The 22,500-nt window shown below is 43.8% G+C and overlaps 1 protein-coding gene across 1 annotated transcript in view; it reads right to left on the bottom strand.

Annotated features, from left to right (window-relative positions):
• Nucleotides 1-22,500, bottom strand: part of hmcn2 (hemicentin 2) — a 116,319-nt gene that overhangs the window by 59,399 nt on the left and 34,420 nt on the right. Inside the window, exons 20-31 of the mRNA XM_036579685.1 lie at nucleotides 22,178-22,319; nucleotides 21,821-21,948; nucleotides 21,345-21,458; nucleotides 21,106-21,264; nucleotides 20,612-20,800; nucleotides 18,564-18,659; nucleotides 18,322-18,449; nucleotides 18,043-18,187; nucleotides 17,652-17,764; nucleotides 15,734-15,887; nucleotides 14,811-14,970; nucleotides 8,610-8,737 (exon numbers count right to left, since the gene is read on the bottom strand). Coding sequence (XP_036435578.1) covers nucleotides 8,610-8,737; nucleotides 14,811-14,970; nucleotides 15,734-15,887; nucleotides 17,652-17,764; nucleotides 18,043-18,187; nucleotides 18,322-18,449; nucleotides 18,564-18,659; nucleotides 20,612-20,800; nucleotides 21,106-21,264; nucleotides 21,345-21,458; nucleotides 21,821-21,948; nucleotides 22,178-22,319 — 1,656 coding nt within the window. The remainder of the gene's footprint in view (nucleotides 1-8,609; nucleotides 8,738-14,810; nucleotides 14,971-15,733; nucleotides 15,888-17,651; nucleotides 17,765-18,042; nucleotides 18,188-18,321; nucleotides 18,450-18,563; nucleotides 18,660-20,611; nucleotides 20,801-21,105; nucleotides 21,265-21,344; nucleotides 21,459-21,820; nucleotides 21,949-22,177; nucleotides 22,320-22,500) is intronic.

Raw genomic sequence — 22,500 nt, 5'->3', positions numbered from 1 at the left:
GAAAGAGGGAGAGAAAGAGAGACAGAGAGACAGAGAGAGAGAGAGAGAAAAAAGAGAGAGAGAGAGAGAGAAAAAAAAGAGAGAGAGAGAGAGAGAGAGAGAGAGAGACTTTTACTTTGCTTTTAATGTTAACAGTGTGCAAGATTACACCTCACAATCAGACAAATCCCACTCAGCCCCACCCGTCCTCCCCGCCACCCGTACCCCCACCTGTTACACTTCACACAAGACAACGCATCACATACACATTGTGAGTTCCCCATTCTCTACACAACACAGTGCTTCATCAACACACCATGTTTCCTGAAACGTCAACAAATCATTCATCGCCTTGTAGTAAGCGAAGTCCACTTTCATGCGTGCTCTGATAAAACTCTTTAGCATCGTCTCAGGGTCTGTAAGCCCTTGTCCCCTCAGTTTGTTTTTCCTGGTGAGCCATATGGCCAGTTTGGCTTGACCGAACACAAAGTTTAAAAGATAGCATTTGGTCCGCTGTGAACGAGTGTATTTTGGGCCCAGTATGAACAGGCCGTAAGTGAAAGTCATTTCAAGATTCATACATAGTCTGTGTAAAGAACCAAACAAGACGTTCAGCCATGAGCAGTGTTCAAACAGATGATCCACAGTCTCAGGTTTGGAGCAGAAGGGACAGTTCATATCCACTCCCTGAACAAAGTGTGCGGTGTGCTGGTTTGTGGCTATTGCCCCGTGTATTATTCGCCACTGCAGGTCTCCCGACCTCTTGGGGACTGGGAGTTTATACAGCACCTTGCCAACAGTGCTCTTTTACCTCTGCCAAGGCCCTCAGGTTCCTCACCTTCACACACACTGTGTACAGTGCCTTTCCATCTGCATCCTTGAATATCCGTAGACTCGGAGAGGAGAAGGTCAGCAAGGTGCCCCTGTTCTCCTTCCAACCTCCATCGGCAGCGGTCACTCTCAGTGAGGGGAATTCTGGAGCAGCATCCCTTTGTGGCAGTTCTAGGAGCTCCTGCACCTGCTGGGACAGAGCTTGCCGCACCTCATTCAGGAACTGTCCAAGCAGTCTGTGTGTGTTGATGCCTGTTTGCTGAGCCAAAAGCTGTGCTGTTTTTCAATCTGTGCCATCTGAGTTTCGCAAATGGCCTATTTTACAGATGCCGGCATTCAGGAAACTCCTCATCAATGTGGTGGAGCGCACAGAGCGAAGAGGAATCAGCTGGTTATGGAAAATCGGCTCTTCCCATACCCATGCCGTTGGTTCTATGCCCTCCTCAAACTTCCATGCTTTCAGTACTGATGCGTAGAAGTCCTCCGAGCCTGAGAGATCCAGCTCGTCAGCATTGAGGAGGAAGAGGTGCCGGTCAAGTCCCATGCTTCCAGCTTTCCTGAGCAGTGTGTGTGCAGTTTCCTTCCAGCACAGGTCCAAGTTGTAGAGCAGCCGCTGTGCAGCCTTGAGCCTAAAGGCTGCCACTCTGCTCTCCAGATCGATGAGGCCTTGCCCTCCCTCATGGGTAGGCAAGTACAGAACTGCTGCCTTTAGCCAGTGCTGACCCAACCAGAAAAAGGCCACCAGCCTCCTCTGGATCTCAGCTAACAGGCCAGTAGGTGCGTTGAGCACGGCCAGTCTGTGCCACAGGGTGGATGCCGCCAAGTTGTTGATTATTAGCACCCGTCCTCTGTAAGACACCTGTGACAGCAGCCACTTCCATCTCGCTAGCCTCTCCAATATTTATGTCAAGGCACAGTCCCAGTTTATCCTCACCACTTCTGCAGAGCCTAGATGAATTCCCAGCACCTGTTTTGCTCCACTGTAAACCCCCCGGCAGCTCTGGGGGCTCAGTGCTACTCCAGGGTCCACAAAGCAGGGCTGCACTTTTACCCCAGTTCATCTTGGCAGACGAGGCGGCGCTGTATGTGTGTAGACAGTCCTCCAGCTCTTCAACATCCACTCTGTTGCTCACGAACACAGAGACGTCATCTGCATAGGCTGATACGGAGTTGTTTGTTATCCCCTGGATGCCTACCCCCTTCACTTTTTTCCGTATTAAAGCCAGCAAAGGCTCAATGGCAAGGGAAAAGAGTTGGCCCGACATTGCACATCCTTGTCGGACCCCTCTCCCCAGCGTGATTGGTCTGGCCAGTCCCCCTCCAACTTTTACTAGGCACGAGGCATCTGTGTACAGCAGTTTGACGTAATTAATAAAATTCTCTCCAAAACCAAACCTCAAGAAAGTGTTAAAAAGATAAGCGTGGTCAACACGATCAAAGGCTTTTTCCTGGTCCAAAGAGATCAGGCCAAAGTCAACTGGCAGGCTGTTTGACAATGCCATCATGTCTCTTATTAAAAAAATACTATCCAGTATTGAGCGACCAGGAATGCAATAGGCTTGGTCTCTGTGTATAATAGTGTCCAGCACACATTTCAGCCTGTTGGCCAAAGTTTTTGAGAGAATTTTGTAATCAGTGCATAGCAGTGCCAAGGGACGCCAGTTTTTCAAGTCACACAAGTCCCCTTTTTGGGTAGGAGAGTTAGCACTGCTCTCCTGCAGCTGAGTGGCAATTCACCATTTTTATACACTTGTTCAACACTAAAAGTAAATCCTGACCAATATGATCCCAAAAGTCTTATAAAATTCTACCGGCAGACCGTCTATTCCTGGGGCACGGCCTAATGACATCTGAAAAGCAGCAATTTTCAGCTCCTCTAATGTCAAAGGGAGGTCCAACATGTCCTTATCATCCAGAGCCAATTTAGGAAAATCTGCCAGTAGTGTCCACACAGTCATTATCACACTTATCTGCTTTATACAATTCCAAATAAAATTCTACTGTCCTCTCCTGTATTTCTCTAATATCAGAGGACAGGCGACCATCCGACATGTACAGGGAATATATTTGTTTCCTCTCATTATACTGTTTTTCCACTCTGCCTGTACACCTTCACTATCTTGACCCCCAATTTGTTGCTCTAGCCGTGCTATATCACGTTCAAGAGCTGCTAGTAGGCGTTGTTTTTCTTCTGTGGCATAAGAGGTGTACTGCTGACAAAAAAGTCTGATTTGGGCCTTACCAACATCCCACCACTGCCGCAAGGAGTCAAAATCATCTTTTCTTCCTGACCACCTTGCCCAGAAAGTACAAAAACTAGAGCAAAAGGCAGCATCTTGTAACAGCCTCACATTAAATTTCCAGTATGCTGTTTTTCTGTGACTTGGTGGAAGAGCCAGGTGTACTACAACTGCACTGTGGTCAGAAAAACCAACAGGAACAATATAAGCACCAACAAGTCTGTTACAGTAAGAATTTGAAAGATAAAAACGATCCAAGCGTGCTGCGCTTGTTCTACCCTCCACCGTTTTCACCCAGGTGAACTGTTTAACAGTGGGGTGTACAAGTCTCCAACAGTCAACCAAGTTAAAATCATTGACTATGCTCTTTAAAACAGTTGCAGATAACAAGTGTGGCTCTACTCCAGTTCTATCCACTGTACAATCCAAAGTACAATTCCAGTCACCTCCCAAAACAAAGATGGCTTCCTTTTTACAAAAAGCTAATTCATGCTTAAATGTGCTGAAGAATAGTCCTCTATCTCTGCCTACATTTGGTGCATAAACATTTACAAAGAATTTTACAGTGTGTTATTAACAGGCATCCTTTACAAACTTCTTTGCTTGATAATAAACATAAAGACAGCCCAGGTGAAAATAAGACTGCCACTCCTGCACTTACATTAGATCCATGACTTAAAAATAAACCCCCCTCCCCACCATATTTTCCACTGGACTTCATCGTCCTCGTCACTGTGAGTTTCTTGCAAAAACAGCACATCCAGCTTTTTATGTTGCATGTGCTGCTTAAGCATTTCACGCTTATAAACATCTCTAGCACCATTTATATTCAAAGATCCCACACGTAAGGTATCCATGAGGAGAACAGAGGAACCCAACAGCAGGAAACACCAAAAGCATTTCACCCAAAGATGTGCAAGAGAAGACCTGTCTGTCATAGCTGGCTAGTTCAAGCTTTTGCGCACTACTGTGGTCCACTTCTTCAGTCTGAACCTGCTCTTAGGTGACAGCACTTTACTAGTCTCGTTTTTAGCAGCGTATTGCACTGATCTGAGGAACTTTTGGGAGTCTGGAAAGAAGCTGTTCAGAGATACATTTCGTTTACCTTTGGTTGCTCGTAAAAAGCTGTTTATATATGCTATGGAGTACACATCACTGGCCTGCCCAGACAATCCAGCAGGCACACCTGGCTCATCGGCCTGCGTTGGTGGTTCTGGCTGGCTAGACCAGCTGGCCGGTATCTCTGAACAGTCTGACAGCAGACTCTCAACCTCAGAATCAAACTCACCCCCTCCAACTCACCTACATGCTCTCCATGAACACTGCTGTCTGTGATCCTATGATGTTCTATGACTGGCTCTTCATCCTCCCTCACTGGCCTGCCTGTCTTTTTTTACTTTTTTCACTAACGGCAGCACTGGCATCACCCCCGGGGCTCCCGCTAGTGAGTCCTGCAGCATGAACGCCAACTGTGGCCTCTTCCACAGCGGCGACACTCATAGATGCAGGCCCACCATCGACTCCCTCCGAGGTTGTGGCAACTTCCCCCCTACTACTCCCCGCAGCTGCCCCTCCTGTGTGTTGGCCTGGTCAGTGTCTAAGCGCACCTGCTGCGCTGCTCTGTGCGGGCAGCCGAACTGTTTATGGCCGATATCTCCGCACTCAAAGCAGCGGAGTCTCTCCGTGCTCGCAAACACGATATACGAGCCGTCTCCGTGTTTACATCTGAAACTGGCGTCTAATGACTGATCGCGGTTGTTTAGAAACATGAAAATCTGCCTGCGAAACGACAGAACATGTTTGACCGCAGAGTTTTTGCACCCCAGAGGAATCATTTTCATGTCGCTACCGAATTTGCCAAACCGGGCGATATTTCAGTATCGCCTCATTTTTTATGAATGGAGGAACATTGGAGACGATGACACGGGTCGCAGGTGCGCTTAGCGGGCTAACCTGTACCATGTTTCCCTTCACCCATATCCCTGACTCAATCAGCCTGCTCACACAGCTCTCTGTCCCCAGGAACACCACCACTGCTTTATTCATACGGGAGGCTGAGTAAATGTTCTCACGCCCTACCTGCTCTCCCACCGCTAACAGCACATCCTCCACCGTCGTGAAAGAAAAAGCAAAGAAAAGTAAAAGGGAAAAGTTAGAAAAGTTGGCTAGAAGCCAGAAACCTCTGCCTGCCGCCACAGAAACGCCACGTGTGCGCAGAGAGAGAGAGAGAGAGAGAGAGAGAGAGAAAGACAAAGAGACAGAGAGAGGGAGAGAGATAGAAAGAGAGAGACAGAAAGACAGAGAGAGAGGGAGAGAGAGAGAGAGAGAGAGAGAGAGAGAGAGAGAGAGAGACTTGACTTGTAAACCCACTTTATTTAAACAATACCTTACACAGTCCTGTTGTCATATTCTAGCCACAAGACCCCACCCTGTCCCCACACTCGATGAAAGGCAGGCAGGTTGTGAGTCATCTTAAAATAAGCGTATTCAATTCTAAGCCTAATCTGTACTGCAGCTCTCAGCATTAGTTCAGGGTCCAGCGTCCCACTCCCCTGGATTTTATTCTTCCTTGAAAGCCAGACAGCAAGTTTACCCTGACCTACCAGAAAGTTCAATAAACACAGCTTATCTCTATGAGCAGCAACATATTTTGGGCCAAAGACATAGAGACCATCTGTCCACAGTATTCCAAGCCCACGACACCAAACCTTCAGTAAGTTTAGCAGACCTGTGAGCCTGACACAGTGTAGAAACAAATGCTCTACAGCTTCCTCCCTCCCACAGAACGGACACTCACTCACTATAGTGGGGTCGATATGCACCACGTGTCTGTTAGTGGCCACGGCCCCATGTACAATCTTCCACTACAGATCCCCCGTACGCTTCTCGATTGGAGGCTTGTACAGGGATCTCCAACTGCCTTGTGGAGAAGAGCCTGGTGCCAACAAACCCAACCACGTCGATTCCTTCAAGCCATCCAGTGAAGTTCTGTGAAGGACTTTCACACAGACATCATACAGGGCCTTCTTGGATGTATCTGCAAAGCCAGCTAGTTGCAGAGTCCTGAACGAGAGAAGTGCTCCCTCCTCCTCTTGATAATCCCCTATTTCTGCAGTAATAGGGAGAGAAGGGAAGGGCTCCTGGTCTCCTCCTGAGTGGTGCTCTAAGGCCTCCCTAAGAGAAGTGGGCAGTGTTGAGATCACTTCTCCTATGATTCTCTGCAGCAGTCGAACAGACAAAATACCAGTTGCAGCACCTAGAACATCACCAGATTTCCAGTCCTCACCAACTCACAGATCTCCTAGTTTCGTAATACCTGCCCCTCAAAAGCGCAGGCGGATACTTCTGAAGGTCAGCTCAGTGACTGGAATCAAAGGATTGAAGAACAGACGGTCCTCTTCAACAAGAGAACAAAGCTGGACCTCAGATCTGGTAGTCCTAAGTGCCAAGAACCAAGCCCTCAGCACCGACTGATAGAAAGCAGAGGTCCCAGACAGGTCCATCTCTCTTAGCCGCAACACAAATAGATGTCTCTCATATCCCAAGCCTTCCACCCGTCGCAGCAGAGCACAGGCAGTAGCAGCCCACGCCAACCCTGAGCCATACAAGAGTCTTTGTGCTGTTTGGAGTCTGAAAGTCCTTATTCAGCTCGACAGATCGATCAGACCCTGACCTCCCTCATGCACAGGCAGATATAGGACGGCAGCACATGTCCAGTGTTGGCCAGTCCAAAAAAAATCCACCAGTTTTCTCTGGATCTCCTTGATCAGCAGGTCAGGTGGCTCCAGCACAGTGAGCCTGTGCCACAGCATTGAGGCAATCAAGATGTTGGCCACCAAGAACCTTCCCCTGTAGGACAGCTGAGGCAGGACCCAAGCCCATCGAGACAACTTGGCACAGACCTTCTCCACTACTCCCTCCCAATTCTTATCCTGATATGCTGCTGTTCCTAGAAATAAACCAAGATACTTCAAACCCTGCGACCCCCACCGTAGGCCTGCTGGCAAAACTGGTGCCCCTCTACCCTGCCATTGTCCCAAAACAAAACCCTCTGATTTATCCCAATTTACACGGGCAGAAGATGCACCCTCATACATGCGCAGAGTTTGAGTCAAGGCCTGAACATCCTCATTGTCTCTAATAAAGACAGTTACATCATCTGCATATGCAGACAACACCACCCTATCAGCTGCCCAGACAGAGGACACCCCTGCCTAATTCCCCTTAGCATCTTGATCGGACAACTGAGCCTTGCTTCATTCTGTTGGAAAGACATTTAGACAGTATTCTTATAGTCTGTGCGTAGTAGGGCCACAGGCCTCCAATTCTTCAGAAGTCCCAAATTGCCCTTCTTAGGGAGAAGAGATAACACTGCCCATGTACAGCTAAGGGGCAGCTTTCCCGCTTGACCACTTAAAAACATCAAACAAGTTAATTCCAACAATGTTCCAAAAGCTCTTGTAAAATTCAGCAGGCAGTCCGTCAATGCCTGGTGAACGTCCAGTGGTGAGTTGTTGAACAGCAGAAGTCAATTCATGAAATTGAATGTCTGAGTCCATTGCTTCAACGTGATGTCCCAATTTTTGGTAGCCCCTCCGCGGTCGAAACTGGTGACATCAGCACGGTAAAGATCTGTATTAAAATCCTCTGCAATCTTCCTCATCTCAGCAGGCACTGAGGTCAAGTGTCCTTCAGGGTGTTGGAGAAACTGTATCGGATTTTGGTGTGTCCCTTTCCGCTCTAAATTGAAGAAGAAGGCACTTGGGGCATCCATATCTTTGATACTGGAGACACGAGCTCTAGTCAGAGCCCCTTTTGCCTGCTCATACAAGTATGAGCCCAAAGCCTTCCTTTTCCCCTTCAATAAATTACTAACTCCAGCATCATACTTCATCCTGAAGCAGCTTCACATTAAAGCACCAATAAGATCTAGATTTGGTCACTGGCATATCCACAGTCGCCACAGACTCAGCAACAGCTGCTTCACCACTGCTTACGGCTTCCACACGTGCAGATAGCGCAGCATCACGGTCACCCTCTCCTTCATGCGCCTCTAAAGAAGCCTGATACCCATCTAGATGTACAGTTTCTACCCCGTGCACTCCAACTTCATTGACAGAAACCGAGACACTTTTATCAGTGGCGGCCGCTGCAGTAGGGTGCTCCTCAGTACCCTCGCCCGGCCCTGCGCCCTGATCTACTAGCACCTGCCTCCCTTCACCTCCGCTAGTGCCGGGCCCCGTTTCCTCAGACACTCACGCTCTGTGCGGACAGATCAGCCTCTTATGACCAACATCCCTGTACTCAAAGCATCGCATACTCCCCGTACTCGCGTATAACATATACGATCGACCCTCATAGGAAACTCTGAACGAAATGTCCAAAGTAGCCTCATTCAAAAACATCAGCACCCGCTGTCTAAAGGACAAAACATGCTGGAGAGACAGAGAGACAGAGAGAGGAAGAGAGAGAGAGGGAGAGAGACAGAGAGAGAGAGAGAAAGAGAGAGACATAGAGAGAGAGGGAGAGAGAGAGGATACAGCAGGAAGGTAAAGGTACCGTGGACGTGTAAACTGTAGGTGAGTGAGATGTTTCCAGCTGGATTAGAAGCTGAGCAGGTGTAAAGTTTACTGTCCATCAGCTGGACCTCCATAATCTTCAGAGAACCAGTGGGCAGCACAGCAAACCTGCAGACACAGAGGTCAAAGGTCAGAGAGGGAGATGACTGAAAAGTCCAACATTACTCAGAATTATTAAACACTTCTCCAGGCCTCGAGGGTTGTGCAAAGCCGACAGTACCTTCGTGAGCTTGCATACTCTCTGCGGTTTGGTGTTGCCTGTGGCGGATGCTCCATGTGACGCTATGGCATTTTATGATGAGTTTCATGGCTGCTGGAAAACGATTCTTTCACTATTCTAACTATGGCAACGTCTGAGTTCAGAATCCCGCCACCGTTTAAGGTGGAACGGGGAAATTTGAACAAGAAACTGGTGAATAGAAACTTCAGCCTCGTCCTCTTGTGAACCTGTGCTTAATACTACTTAGTATTACGGAATAAGAGACTCTTACATTTAGGAGATATTCAATGTTTGTTTAACAGCCTGCCACCCCGTGACCCTGTGAAAAAAGAGACTGCCCACAAGCGTGCTAAGAGTAAAAGGTAAGCAGACACCTGTTTTAAAAGCTCTGTTTTAAATGTGGGAACAGGCTTTGTTCACTGGGTTCACTGACGCTTAATGATGAAATAGCTCAGAGTGATTTACGACTGAGGTGCAGTGAGAAAGGTAGTGAGCCAAGTAATAGTTAAAAAAGACCAAGTGGACAAATTAAGTAGTTTTATGTTGTGAAGATGATATAGTGATTGGAGCGAGCCGCTGGTTGACAAAAAACAGTGTATGAAGAAAAAGCGTGCCTGGGAAATAAAGAGATTGAGAAAAAAGGAATAAAGAGAGAAAGAGAGAGAAAAAAAGCATGCTATAGAGAAAAAGCGCTTAGAGATAAATGTTAAATGCTTGTCTGTGTGTTTTGTCTGAAAGTGTGGCCATACAAAAAGTTGTAAAAAGACAGAAAAACTTCTGAAGATATGACCGCAGTGGTATGTGAAAACTAGGAGACAGGCTCCTTCTCTACATAAGTGTAGATGTGTATTACAACATTGAGAAGATCTGTTAGAGAGGACCTGATAAGTTTAACAGCAGCCACACTTGTGCGTGAGTCCGTGCCACTGCTGTCATTCAAAGCTATTAAAAATTGCTGTTGGGAAAGAAAAGGAAACTGTAAACTACTGAATGATTGAAATACAGAACTTAAAAATACAGGTGAAACTTAAAAGTAAGGTCAAATATAAGCAACTGACAGTAACAGCTCTATCAGTGATGAGTGTAAGCATAAACGGTGAGAATTTAATAAACGAAAATGGAAGTTAATTGAGATATGGATAGGACCTGATTTAATTTACATAAATAAAGCATAGTTGTCGAAGTATATGAAAAAAAGCTCTCGGTTCCTCGATAGAGAGTAGAGTGATTGTATTAAAATATTGTTCACAGTGATTTTATGGATAATCAACTTGTAATGGAGACACAAGGTGTTCAAACTCAATTTTGGCTTACAAAGATGTCAAAGGCAGAGAGAGTTGGCAATCATCAGTGTTGATTAGTGAAAAATTATGGCATTAGACCCAAATGGCTTAATTGGGATGAAGTGCAAACTGTTTTGGAACAAAACCATCGAGCTCCACTGTTAAATACAATATTAAATAGTCAAACCCCTTTAGTGGCTGAAGTTAAATCTGAGCGGTGCAGAGAGCGTGAGATACACCTTACTGTCCAAAGGAAGAGAAACTGTGGGAGAGAGAAAAGGCAGCTACTTTAGGACGGTGCGCTCCTCTACACTGGATTAAATTACAAGAAACTGACCCCTTACGTAAGAGTTTATGGCCTAACTCAACGCCAGTGCAACATCTATTTAGGAGTTCAAGAGATGAGCTGTTTAAAGGAGATTACTTTAAAGATTTCCCTTTGGGAAAAAAAAAAGATTGATGTGTGTGAAGCATGGTTGATGAAGAATTCGACTCTAAGATAATGATTGACATGTAAAAGTAAAAAAAAAAATGAAAAAGGAGGATTTTTGGAAAATAAGGGAAATTATCATTGTATGAGTATTAACCTGTCGTCTTGGCAGGTAAAAAGTTGCAGCGGAGAGAGAGGGAGAGAGAGAGAGAGAGAGAGAGAGAGAGAGAGAGAGAGAGAGAGAGAGAGAGAGAAAGGGGGGGGGGCTGTTAGCAGCGGACCGTGAGATTACACACACACACACACACACACACAGACCGCTCCCAGTCTGCACAGAGAGGCTACAATGCAGATTATTTTACTAATTAAAGGAAAGTAGATGTATTATGGGAAACACACCAACCAGGTTATAACAAAAGAAAGAAGTACCACCTTTCAGTCTGTTAGCTGAAGGTATTGTATCAAGGCTTAGCAGCAACATCATTCACATATGAGAAAGCAACATCCATAACAATGTGATACACATGTTATTAACATCTTACTCTTTTGTGTTGACTAATGTTAGACAAACAGGATATGACATAATTCTTTCAGCCCTGAATTGACAACACAGAGATGCTCCAGAGTGAATCCAGAGGTTAGCTACGCCTGAAGAAGGTACACCACATCATTGTGAATTATTAACCATAACCTTCTTAAAACCTGGAGAATATTTATATAGTGAACCACTATCGGATAGTGAGTTAACTTTGTGGATGGATCATGTTTAGATTTGCATATGGCATAAAATTAGATCTGACGATGGCCAACACTTTGTTAAAAAAGTTATTGACAATCACACAGACGTTAATTATTAATTAATAATTAAATGTAGATTGGGATGTGTATATCATCCATAATCGCAGGGCATAGTTGAATGTCAAAATGGAATTCTTAAGATATACGCAGTGAGCGGACAGAAAATTGCCTTAACGCTCTACCTTTAGCTTTAATGAGTATGAGAGTGACTACCAATCGAATCACTCATTTGACCCCTTATGAAATGCTCGCGGGCGCCCCATGCCTGTAACATATCTCTGACGGCCTATTAAAGGCCCTCAGCTCAAGCAATTGCAAGCTGAGTTGCACGAATATATAAAATGTTTGACTAAAATCCATAGAGAAATCTTCAGGGATGTGAAAGGTGCCACTGAGGGAGGAAAGTCAGACATTAGAGATCAGCTCAAACAAGTGCTGCCCAGAGACTATGTCTACATAAGGGTCTTCAAAAGAGGCTGGACTGAACCAAGGGTGAGGGTCCTTCCAAGGTGGTCCTAGCAACTCCAACTGCAGTTAAAGTGGAAGGACGAAAGGTGTGGGTCCATCTAAACCATTGTTCCAGAGCAACGCCTGCACTGACAGCAGTGACTGAACAACCACCAGCACAACAAGAAGAACACGTCCACAAGGATGATGACTCCCAAGAGCCTGGACCACGTGGAACTTCCAGACCAAGAACAAGAGCCCAAGCCCACTGAGAGACACCACCAGCACCATCGGACGGTGATGACGTGGACTCGGACATGGATGACTGAAGTGAGGAAACATGAAAACACAATCGTCAGCCTCTTGCTGTTGTCATTTGCTCTTTTTCATCACTTGTGTTCTGCTGGGACTGACAGTGTGCATGTTCTACATGAGACACAGCCCTCCACTCTGTCTGAAAAATGACTCACGTGCACACAATCAGATCCAGAACTCTCATGAGTGGATGAAAAGAGCGGAACCGGAACACTTTCTGGTGCCAAACCTGGAACTTGACTAATGGCATGCACTGTGAAGAGTACCGTCCAATTACCAGCCAAAAAGTTTGCCAAGGATTGCGTGGGACACCGAATGAGTTCAAGGTGTTGCATGAATGGACAGAGACAAGAGGGACATGCAAATGCAAATCAGTCTTGCTGTTGTCAGTGGTTTCCAGGTATTTCCAATTGTACACAAGAGCCTAATTGTGTTGGACCAAGTGTTACACCTAGGAAAAACAATGGGCTGTAACGTGTGTTCTCTTTTGCTACTCCTTAGAAATAATCACTCACTGCCAGCAGGTGATTCCTATGTAACATATAGGAATGGGTACCAAAGCATATGTAAAAGACATTAAAGAGAAAATAAGAGGAATAGGGATTTTAAAAGCTGATTGATGTAAAGTTTCAATAAGAATGACAGTAGGAGCAAGGTGTGAGTTAGTCCTCTGTCAAGGATACAAGTGTGAACCAATCATCTGTTATAAGACTATTAATAGAAATAATTCCAAAGGAGCTGTTGTTCAAAAATGGAAGGCACATGAGACGAAAATGGGACAAAAGGTTATAGAAGACATATTAGATCAGACTAATCTGAAGAAAAAGGGATGGTTGTCACAGAATATGCTTCCCAAAATATACTGTATCATTACTTACGCTATACTGCTGAAATCAACATGAAGACTGTATAACTTGCCATTCCAAACATGTACCAACTTTAGTGGCTATAGGATTAGAAGATTGTTGGGAAAGTGTTACAATCTGCCTTTACTCTGTTTACTGGACAGTTTAAGCCCAAAGGTTTTTAGAAACAAGGGTTTCGACAATTGTACAGCTATGAACAAACCTTTTACTGCTCCACCTCTGGTAATTAAGGATGGTAGATTAAATTACCTATTTTGTTTTTGTCTAGAAGGTAATGAGATTAATAGCTTTGCTGTTAGATATGATAGAAAGTTCCATCCATCCATCCATCATCTAAACCGCTTATCCTTCTGGGTCGCGGTGGGGTGCTGGAGCCTATCCCAGCTGTCATTGGGCGGAAGGCAGGATACACCCTGGACAGGTCGCCAGTCCATCGCAGATGATAGAAAGTTAAATGCCAATATTCAAATAAACAATAAAGGGAATGTTACCTTTGACATAGGCTTTACTGTAGGATCTCACCCTGTAGCAGACATATTTAGGATTTGTAAAGAAGGAAAAGAACTACTACAGTGCTTATCACATAATTAAGCTCCCTTTACTCTTAGTTGGATTGTTCTTATATTTGCATGGGGAGAAATAACAACTAGACATAAGAAAGACATTACCTGGCAAGAGAACAAACCAACACTAAACTGGGCAGGTGTTCCTGTTAATGTACCACCAGAGTTTAAAGCCATGTCAGATGAGAGCAAAGGAGGTTTATCTGTGTTTTTACCAGGTATTCAAATATCACAAAATGCCAAGTGGATAAATTATATTTGGTATAATCAACAAATGAATTACACCATCAAAGCTTTAGAATTGCTGGGTCAGCAACTAGATGCTACTTCTCGTATGGCACCACAAAATCAGTTTGCAATTGACATTATGAGAGTTCCTATTAGGGCGTCTGTGTTCCTTTTGGAGATAAATGCTGTGGTTACATTCCAATACATACAGCAGTAAAAGGTAATTTCACAAACGTAATGGATCAATTAAGGGCACTTAGGAATGACCATGTGGGAAACACTAAAGGCCCTTCTCTATTTGCTGGGGGATAGTTTAAAAGGTTATTCTGTAGTCAGTGGACAGCTATCTTATTAGGAATGGGGATGATTTTATTGGTTATTCCTGTGGTTTTATTATTTTGGAGTGTTGTGTTACACCTTTGGTACGCAGCATGATTATCAAAATTGTGGGGAATATTATGGGATATTTTCCTGGGTTACAAGTTGAAACTCCTACAGCCAGTAACAACTTTCATGTGACTTGCCGTGTTGCACCAGCTCAAGGAATTAATTAGGACTGAGTGATCCTATTAATCCATGTATTCTTTTTTTAAGTTGTCTTTATATTTTAGTGTTTCATTCTATCTTTAGTGACATTAGTTTGTGTTTTGGGAAATGTTATAATACATTGGCAAGTATGTTTGTTAACTATTTCAAGGGTCTGGTTTGCTTTCAGGCTGATGCTGGCTACTGACATCCAAGAAGTTGGGTTCAAGACACCAGTTGCCTCTTTGGGGTTGAGAGCTGGGACTGGAATGGTCCAATTGTGGCTTGTTAGGCTTATTGGCTTTCTTGGGACACCTGGTATGTGGGACTTAAAGAGCCTGTATAGTATGTAATTCTAAAGGTTGTTTGTTCGTTTTTATTTTAAATCTTTTCACCCAAAACTGATTCAGTGCGTTTTGTGGTTAAACTGATGAGTTCGGCCACCATTTATCAGAAAGACTGCAGTTAGCGCAACTCCACAAATCCTAGTAGGATTCGGGTCGTACCAGGCTGTAACTGGAGGGATAGGCTGTCCATTTCTACTCCAGGACACCACAGGGGCGGGGCTACCTTCAACTTCACATGGCAGGATGACCTCTGACCCCACTTCTGCTACCATCTTAACCATCTGTGTGCTCTCATCTACACCACGGATCCTGGGCTTTGCTGGAGAAAGAAAATTGAGATAAACAAAACAACACAATCATAACACAAACAAACAAAAGAAAATTCAGCAAATTCAGCTATAATAACACAACCTTCACTTCATTATGGCTCACATGTGTTTTCATTTCTGTTATTCTGCTTCTAAACTCTTTATTAGACACTCAGTCACACTTTTAATAAACAATTGAAAATGTATCTCTTTTAATTACACTTGTAATTAAATGTATTTCTGGATTTTGTTCTGTTCTATCTGATATTGTTTGAAATTAATTAAACAACACACATAACCTCTATTTTTTCTTTTTATTGCTGTTACCAAACAGCAAATGTAACAGAAGAAAATAAAACTTAACTTGTTTTACACTTTATCATCCAGTCTGTAAAGCATTGAGCTGCCACTAATATACAAACATGCTCTATAAGTTTTATTATTATTATTATTATTTTTTTTTATTTTAATTTTTTTTTTTTTTCTTAATAACTGTAAAGGGAAGTCTGGGTCGTTGCTGTATTTAGTGTTAATGCATTCTCTGCATTTCCACTTATACTTATGTTTACATGTCATTGTTAGATCATATTAAATCACTTGTGAGATGCTGTTTTCCAGAGAATTATTATTCGGTGCAACTGTAACTTGTGGCAAAGAAACACTATAATAATATAAAATCTGCACTCCAGACTTAAAATTGCATTTAGCAAAGAAAACGAAATGCTTGACCTCTCTATATGTGTGTTTGCGCTGGCCATACAGTGCAGTTCTTACTGTTAACGCTCAGCAGAATTTCTCTGCTAGCAAAGCCCACTTCACTGCTAGCCATGCATGTATAGCGTCCTGCATGTTCTGCAGTTGGGTTGGAGATGTAGATGCTTCCATCACCCTGTGAAACCACTGTGGCCACAGGGAGGCGCTCTTCACCCTGAGAATAAATGGACATTAAAAATGCTCAGAAACAGGTCCTTCACTGAGGTCATCTACACCCCTCTCCCTGCTCAGTGTGGATGCCATGGTAGTGTTTCTACACTTTTCTGACCGTTGTGCAGAGTTGACCCCAGCCAGGAAATGGATACGAATCGCAAGGACATTAGTAGCGCAACCTCACTAAACTACCGCTCACTATCAGGCAAATTGCTACTTCTTTCGGCTTTAACTTCCTACCTACACCTGAGTTAACTTCAACTTTCATACCATAGACACTACAGAGGATCTTCTTCTGCACATCTCGTATGTAAAGTATCACGTCTGATTCCATTACTTTCTGTGCTAATCTTTTGACTAGTTTCTCTCGGATTTATCCAGTGGTGGACAGTAACGAAGTAAATGTAATTGGTTACTGTACTTAAGTAGTTTTTCATGTATCTGTACTTTACTGAAGTTTTTCCATTTTGAGCAACTTTTTACTTTCACTCCACTACATTTCAAAGCCAAATATCTTACTTTTTACTCCACTACATTATGAGAAATCTGTCGTTCCTTTTGGCTTATGTGTGTATAAAAATGTAACGTTTTTCAAAGTCAAAACGAAAGAAGCGTGACGCAAACACACCAATCAGGGCACAGTGCGCACTTTGTTTTGAGCTAGTTTTGACCTGTTGGACATACCGACCCAGTGCAAGCACACAGTTCCATGACGGTGTTTTAGGGCCACTGTTCATAAAATTAAAATAGTAGACTTCAAGAAAAAAGTCGTAATATTTTGAGAATAAAGTCACAATATTTAGAGAAAAAGTCTGTAATTTTTTGAGAATAAAGTCACAATATTTGGAGGATTAAGTGGGCTAACTGTAGGGGGGCTGCCATAACGCGCTGGGATCTTGGTTGCTGTACTGGCACCGGAGTTCCACTCACTCCTGTCTCTTTCTGGATCAATCATTTTAATTATCAATTATTTACTGAATTCAGCTTTAATCTCCACTGTCCTGAAAAAGCCAGGTCTAGACTTTAATAATTACTGATTAATCTCTAATATCCTATTCACTGCTAAGTTGCTGGAAAGGACAGTTGCTACACCTGCTCCACCTAGAAGACCATGTAGAAACACTTGTGTTATTAGTGACATTAGTGACATCATGAAAAGACAACTGCAATATTCTTCTATCTGGCCTCCCTGTCAAAACCCTCACTAGGTTACAGTATGTTCAAAATGCCACTGCTTGGATCATCACCTTTTCAAAGAAGAATGACCACATCACCCCTGCTCTTCAGAGTCTTCAATGGTGACCCATTACAGTCAGTGTTCAGTATAAGGTTCTCCCTATAACATATAAAGCTCTGCATGGTCTGGCTCCTCAATATTTGGTTGAGCTGCTTTATCTATATGTCCCATCCAGCACTTTAAGATCACAAAATTTAGGCCATCTTCATGTTCCAAGGCTTAAATTGACCTCTATGGGTGGTTGATGATTTAGCGTAGTAGCTCCAAAATTATGGAACACTCTCCCCCAGTCTATTCGGGATGCAACCTCTCTGTATTTACTTAAATCTGTGTTAAAGACTTACTGGTTTTTGCCCTGTTATCATTGTTCCAACCCCCCCGAGCCCCAAACCCCAAAGCTTTCTCTGGTTATCAGCCCTATCTATGGTTAAAGGTGCTTCATGGAGACACTTTATCACAGCACAATATTTAATTAATCTCCAGACTAGAAGTGTCAAAAAGAAAAGGAATAGACTGACTGTTGCCCACCTTGGACCAGCTGATGGTGGGTTTCGGGATTCCAGAAACTTCACACGGTAGAGTGATGGGAACGCCCTCACTGGCCTCAAACTGCAGAGGACCAGCACTGATCTCAGGAGGCACTGTGAGGGTAAAGCTGTCAGTTAAATCTGAACACTGAGCACCAATCATCAGTCTATCTGTATATCTGTCTACAGCTGAGCACTAACACACTGACCAAAGACAGAAGCCAAGAGATAAAGCTGATTATAACTGAGCTGTGAGATAAGCAGGTAACAGCTGAGACTAAATGAAAGACAGGGCAGCACATCAACGTCTCTCTGTTTAGTTTCTCTCTATTTTTCTCTCTGATAGGGTTCAGTGCTGGATCTCTACTCTGCTGCAGTGAAATCTTCCTCACCGTGAATCTGCAGGATCACTGATAAACTGGCTGTTCCCGCCACATTCACAGCTGTGCACACATATTTCCCAGCATCCTCGAGGGCGGCTCTGTCCATGTGCAGGCTGCCATCACTCCTGAGGAATGCTCTGCCACCTGCCTGAATCTGTGAGGTCAAACAGTTCAGATCTGTTTAGTTAAAACTTTGTCATTGCCTCACTTACTTACCTACAACTGGCCAAATGTATCAATCATCAATAATCCAGCACACATGTGATGCAATTTAAAGCTGACACTCACCTGCCGTCCATTATGAGTCCAGATCCGTTCAGGCAGAGGAATCCCATCCAGCAGCGTGCAGGGAATAGTGAAGGATTCACCACGAACAGCTGAAATCTCAGAGGAACCCTGAGCCAACACAGGCGGCGCTGTGGAGCAGTTCAGAACAGAAAGAGTCGAGTGTCAAACACTGCAGCTATACATACAACAAAAACTGAGTTAAGGAACAGATCCAATATGAAGAAACATGAACACACACACACCTAAGCCAGTGACGGTCAGTCTGGCGCTGACCTTCAGAGAACCGAACTGATTTTTGGCCTCACATACATAAACACCTTCATCATCCACCCAAACACCTGCAGAGAGAGCAACATCAGTTATAAACAGGTTATAAACAAACAACAAACAAACCTGAACAAACAATCACGGCTCAATCTCACAAAGCAGGTCTTCTTGAGTAACCAGCTAATTTTAATTTGATCAGATTGTGTTATGTTGGTCTCACAGTAGTGGATCAATATTTACCAGGATAAATTTCCCTGACAACTTAGCTACACACAAAACTTCCTTCAGGACCTGTTAAATTTGTGATTTCAGATCATAAACAGCCTTCTGACCAAACAAGGGCAGCCTTCTGACCAATCACAAATAGCCTTATAATCAATCAGGGACAGCTTTCTGACCATTTAGGGACAGACCTTTGACCAATCAGGGGCAGGCTTCTGACCAAATGTCTGACAAAATGTTTTATATGAAATATTAGACATTAGATATCAACTGGATTTGAGTTATCAGTCATATTTTGATTGAGCTGCTTTTTCTGCCCCTCATGATTCGCTGTTAAGCCTGAGGTCTGAGATGTTCACCTACAGACAGCAGCAACTGCTGGTGCTGCATCTTTAGCTTGTCAAAGCACTGAAGCTCAACCCAGCAGGAGAAGAAAGCAGGACTGTGGAATGAAACACAAGGGCTAACAGAGACACACAGTCTGCTGCTCTGCCTCCACCCGACAGACCAGATCACATCCCGATTCATCCGATCCCCACCTACAGACTCGTACTTCACCGGCTGACTGTTACCACAGGACTGAGAGGAGGCGAATAAAGCAGGCCGAGGAGGTTCTGCAAGGCAGACTGGAGGAGATTAACTGGGGTTTGCTTTCTGAGTTACATGGCGACGACACTGAGGGACTTCATCACTGTCTGTGTTACAGATTACATCCACCTTTTTGTGGATAACACAACTCCTACAAAGACAGTGCACCAGTTCCCCCTCTTACAAAACATGGACCACAAAGGACCTGGAGGAACTGCTGAATAAAAAGAGAGTCTTCAGGTCAGGAGATAGAGGGATAAGGAGAGTAGGGGGAAAAGAGAGCTAGAGGGACCAACCGGAGAGGACCAGGGGCCGGATACATGAAAGCTTTCTTAGAAAAAAAAGTTGTGGAAGTTCTTAGGACAAACAGTAAGAAGTATTAACTCTGGGCCACATTCACCAACTGTTCTTAAGAAGAAATTTTCTTCTTTAACCCACTTATGCAGTTTTGGCAGTTCTTAGGTAAGAACAGAATCTACACTCAAGAGCACAAAGGAGAGAACAGTTCTGCGCTTTAAGAACACAACATGAATCTGACGTAAACTTTTTTATTAGGATCTTTCTCAAGAACACACTTTAGAACAGACTTAGGAGGATATTGGAGAATGAGGCCCAGTGATAGTGGAAGAAACAGCCAACAGGAGAAAATCCTCCTTAGAAAATTCGGTAACTGTGGAGTGACGGAGGAAAGAGAGAGTCGAGGATGAGGAGCAGCAGAGGCAGCACTGAGTCTGATCAGTTTAGATGATCAACTCATCAACACAGCCTGAGACGAGGGAGAGTCCGTCATAAGATTAGGAACACATTTAAAAACAATGTTTTCAAGAATAACAAGTTTTTAGAATTATTCTTCAGAAAATAGTTAAGAAAAAAAAATAAAAGAATTCTTAAGACATTATTAAAATTTATAACTTTTTCTTAAGAATTAAGTGAGAAAAAACATACATTTAAGAAGATTTTCTTTCTTAAGACACTTCTGAGAATCCGGCCCCAAGTGGTAGAGAGGAACCTGGACATGTCTAATTAGGTGAATCTTTTTTTAAACAGATTAGACTCTCAGGGCTGGATGTACATATAAGCACAGGCACAGATCCTTAATGTGACCATAATATGAAATTAACATTGCATTTGCTGAAGCTCAGAACCACAGAACCACAAACAAAACCTGCACACAATGAGCTGCTAAATGTGACGTACAGATGGATGAACTCACTGTGGATGTGAAGGGGTGCAGAGGGTAGTGAGGTCACAGGGTCAGATCCCTGGCTGGAGATCCGGTGTCCGTCCATCCGGCGCCAGGCCACAGTCAGAGGAGGGGATCCATGAGCCGAACACGGCAGGGTCACATTATCACCCACATTAACACTCACATCCACAGGAGTCTTGGAGAAAAAAGGAGCAGCTGAAGAGAGAGAGAGAGAGAGTGAGATAGAGAGAAAGAGAGAGAGAGAGAAAAAGAGAGAGAGAGAAAAAGAGAGAGAGAGAGAGAGGGACATTCTTGGAGGAGAGGCCATTCACTAACATCAAACGTGGCAGTTTCCATACAGAGAGACTGGACCATCAGCAGCAGGAGAGTAGGTGTGGGGGGGGCTGCAGTCACATTCGAGGTTAAAATCTCATCCTTACAGAAAACAAACATCGTAACGCACCTATTTCAGTACAGATCTTTTAAGCTGTTAGTCGATACTTTCTTGAAAATGTTCTCACCTCCCACCTGCAGTGTAACCATGGCTGAAGATGACCCGGCCTGGTTGGACGCCTCACAGATGTACTCTCCAGCGTCAGGTTCCTGCACTCTCTGAATATGCAGGACTCCACGGTTAATCTGTCGCGCAGGAAACTGCATCGGCCCCAACTCCAGCACTCCTGACACGCACGCAGAATAAACACACACAATGAAACTTAAAGAATTGAAAAAATAAAAGCCTCTGAAATCGTGTGTTCACCTTTTCTCCATTTGACCAGTGGATCCGGGATGCCTGTGACTCTGCACTCCAGAACTGCATCACCTCCGACTACAGCTGTCACCACCTGCTGCACAGCATGTATACTGGGTGGCTCTAAGAAAAAAAAAAACAAAAAAAAAACAAAAGAGTTTAGATTAAAGACATATTCAGACTTTTAGATAAGAATGCTTTTACAGGTATAATAATATTCAGATCATCTTTCAGATTATCAATCTCCTCATTTAGATTACCAATCTCCCCACTCAGATTATCAATCTCCTTTCTCAGATTATCAATCTGCCCACTCAGATTATCAATCTCCTCACTCAAATTATGAATCTCTCTGCTCAGATGATCAATCTTTCCACTCAGATTATCAATATCCCCCATTCAGATCACCACTCTCCCCATGCAGATTTACAATTCTCTGACTCAGATGATCAATCTTCTCACTCAGTTTATCATTTTGAGCCAACCTGCATAGCTGAGAGTAGCTGATTGGGAAGCCATGCCAGCATCATTGGTGGCTGAGCATGTGTAGTTCCCAGCATCCTCTGGTACAGCCTCTCTGATGGTCAGTGTGCCGGACTGAGTGATGGTCATTCTGAAACATGGCAGAAACACTATCTTAAGCACAAAGACGCTTGTTGACACTTTGTTACATTTGTTAGTGTTTTTCTATATAAGTGTTAAAAAACAACAGCAAAAATGCTATTTGTTAATATTTTACAAAACACAAAAAAAAATTATAACCTAACAATATTATCTGCACAAATCAAAGACGCCTTCTCCAAAATGTGCACTGTGTGTTGATGGACAGTGGGGTTTATTACCGGTGATAATCAGTGAGCTCCATGTTGTCACGACTCCAGTGGACTTTAGGAGAGGGAGATCCAGAGGCAGAGCAAGAAAGGCGGATCTGTTCCCCCAGAGTGAAGCTCAGAGTGTGGGGAAACACAACCACAAGTGGGGCCTCTGGAGAGGAAATCCAAAAGAAGAGTCTGATGACTCACCAGGCTCATCATCACCCCAGGATTTATCACTTGTTACAAGGCTTTTCCAGTTGTGAACATGGGAAAGATTCTTCAAATCACATTTCAATGTTATGCTCCATTTAGCCCAGCTGATAGCCCAGATTAAAAAAAACACATTTTCT

This window comes from Colossoma macropomum, unplaced genomic scaffold (assembly GCF_904425465.1).
Source record: "Colossoma macropomum unplaced genomic scaffold, Colossoma_macropomum, whole genome shotgun sequence".
In the NCBI taxonomy this organism is placed as follows: Eukaryota; Metazoa; Chordata; class Actinopteri; order Characiformes; family Serrasalmidae; genus Colossoma; species Colossoma macropomum.
The sequence above is the reverse complement of the archived record's forward strand: the minus strand, read 5'-3'. Positions and strand labels throughout refer to the sequence as shown.